The 2,098-nt window shown below is 46.2% G+C and overlaps 1 protein-coding gene across 1 annotated transcript; it reads left to right on the top strand.

The window, feature by feature from the left end:
• Positions 1–393: 393 nt before the first annotated feature.
• LOC146634914 (nuclear factor 7, ovary-like) lies at positions 394–1,770 on the top strand. Its single transcript, XM_085342815.1, has one exon. The coding sequence runs from the start codon at positions 394–396 to the stop codon at positions 1,768–1,770; it is 1,377 nt and encodes a 458-aa protein (XP_085198941.1).
• Positions 1,771–2,098: the final 328 nt, after the last annotated feature.

Raw genomic sequence — 2,098 nt, 5'->3', positions numbered from 1 at the left:
GTTTCATTTCTGACCTGCAATATAACTCTGCGCTCTGATGTCACACTCACACATTTATAAGAGGAAGTTGAATGAAGCTCCGCCCCCCACATTACTCAAATGCAACAGACCAGGAAACAGGCTGTTTTTCTTCCCCCGTAAAGAGAGACGCACAGACGATCAGACTGAGCTCAGACCAAACTAGCAGCTTCCTCTGAGTGAGTGCAGCTACAGGAGAGAAAAGTGGAAAACTCCAACACTGCTGCTTCAAGCTGCTGACGCTCCACACACTGAATGTGAGTTTGAGCAAAAACACGACTCAAAGGAAGTTTCAGTGAAGGTGGTAGAAGAGGGAGGGGAGCCAGGACTGACTGTACTGCCTGTCTGCTGTTTTCAGCTTCACTCACAGACTCAATGGCTTCCAGATCAGAGGAGGATCTCTGCTGTCCGGTCTGTCAGGAGGTCTTCAGATATCCTGTTCTTCTGTCATGTAGCCACAGCTTCTGTAAAGACTGTCTGAAGAGACGGTGGAGAGAGAGACCAACACACGAGTGTCCAGTTTGTAAGGAAATATCAGTGGATGATCCACCTTCAAACCTGGCTTTAAAGAACCTGTGTGAGTCGTTCTTACAGGAGAGAGATCAGAGAGCTTCAGAGGCTCTCTGCAGTCTGCACTCTGAGAAACTCAAACTCTTCTGTCTGGACCATCAGCAGCCAGTGTGTGTCATCTGCAGAGACTCAGAAAAACACACCAATCACAGATTCAGACCCATCGATGAAGCTGCACAACAACACAAGAAGGAACTTCAGGAAACTCTGGAGCCCTTAAAGAAGAAGTTAAAGGTTTGTGAGGAAGTTCAAGTGAAGTTTGATCAAACAGCAGAACACATTAAGGTCCAGGCCCGACACACAGAGAGGCAGATTAAGGAGCAGTTTAAGAAGCTTCACCAGTTTCTAGCAGAGGAAGAGGAGGCCAGGCTGGCTGCACTGAGGGAGGAAAAGGAGCAGAAGAGTGGGATGATGAAGGAGAAGATGGAGGCTCTGAGCAGAGAGATAGCAGCTCTTTCAGACACAGTCAGAGCCACAGAGGAGGAGCTGAGAGCTGAAGACGTCTCATTCCTGCACAACTACAAGGCTGCAGTGGAAAGAGTCCAGCGCTGCCCCCTGCTGGATGATCCACAGCTGCCCTCAGGAGCTCTGATAGACCAGGCCAAACACCTGGGCAACCTGACCTTCAACATCTGGAACAACATGAAGGACATGGTCTCCTACACTCCTCTCATTCTGGACCCAAACACTGCTCATCCAAACCTCATCCTGTCTGAAGATCTGACCAGTGTGACTGAAGGAGAGAGGCAGCAGCTTCCTGATAATCCAGAGAGGTTTGAATTATTCAGCTCTGTCCTGGGCTCTGAGGGCTTTAACTCAGGGACTCACAACTGGGATGTTGATGTTGGAGACAGTAAATGGTGGGGACTGGGTGTATTTGCAGAGTCTGTGCAGAGGAAGGGAATCATGCTGTCTGGATTATGGAGAATAGGTTTCTTTTTAGGTAAATATTCAGCGCGTTCACCATCAGCAGATTCTGCTCTCTCAGTCCAGAAGAAGTTCCAGAGGATCAGAGTGAATCTGGACTGGAACAGAGGAAAGCTGTCGTTCTCTGATCCTGATACTAACACACACATACACACCTTCACACACACTTTCACTCACAGGATGTTCCCATGTATTAGCACTGTTGGTAAAGTGAAGGTGTGTCCGTTGAAGGTGTCAGTGCAGCACATGAGTTGAGGATGATGATGTTTCTCATGTTGTTTTCTGTCAGTGAGTTGAAGCTGTTAAACTGCAGCTGTCCTCCTGCTGCCTCGTTGTTCCAAAGCTCTTTGTTTCTCTTTTAGTTCTCACTGTTTCTTTCTTTCTGATTTAGTTTGCTGGGATATGGACTGACATGTGTTGAATGGGAGGAGCAGTTTGTTGTTGTCTTCTTGTCTGTTTATGACAACAATAAATATATTATTGAAACAATGATTCATGTTTAACTCCATACATGAAATGTTTCTGATATTTAAATTGTGGTTGTTTGTATTTAATTTACTTTGTCTGATTACAATGAAAATTA

This window comes from Diplotaxodon limnothrissa, linkage group LG3, assembly GCF_057381915.1.
Source record: "Diplotaxodon limnothrissa isolate DT_005_m linkage group LG3, D_limnothrissa_male_GT1.1, whole genome shotgun sequence".
NCBI lineage: Eukaryota > Metazoa > Chordata > Actinopteri > Cichliformes > Cichlidae > Diplotaxodon > Diplotaxodon limnothrissa.
Note: the sequence above shows the minus strand (reverse complement) of the source record. Positions and strands in the feature narration are given on the sequence as shown.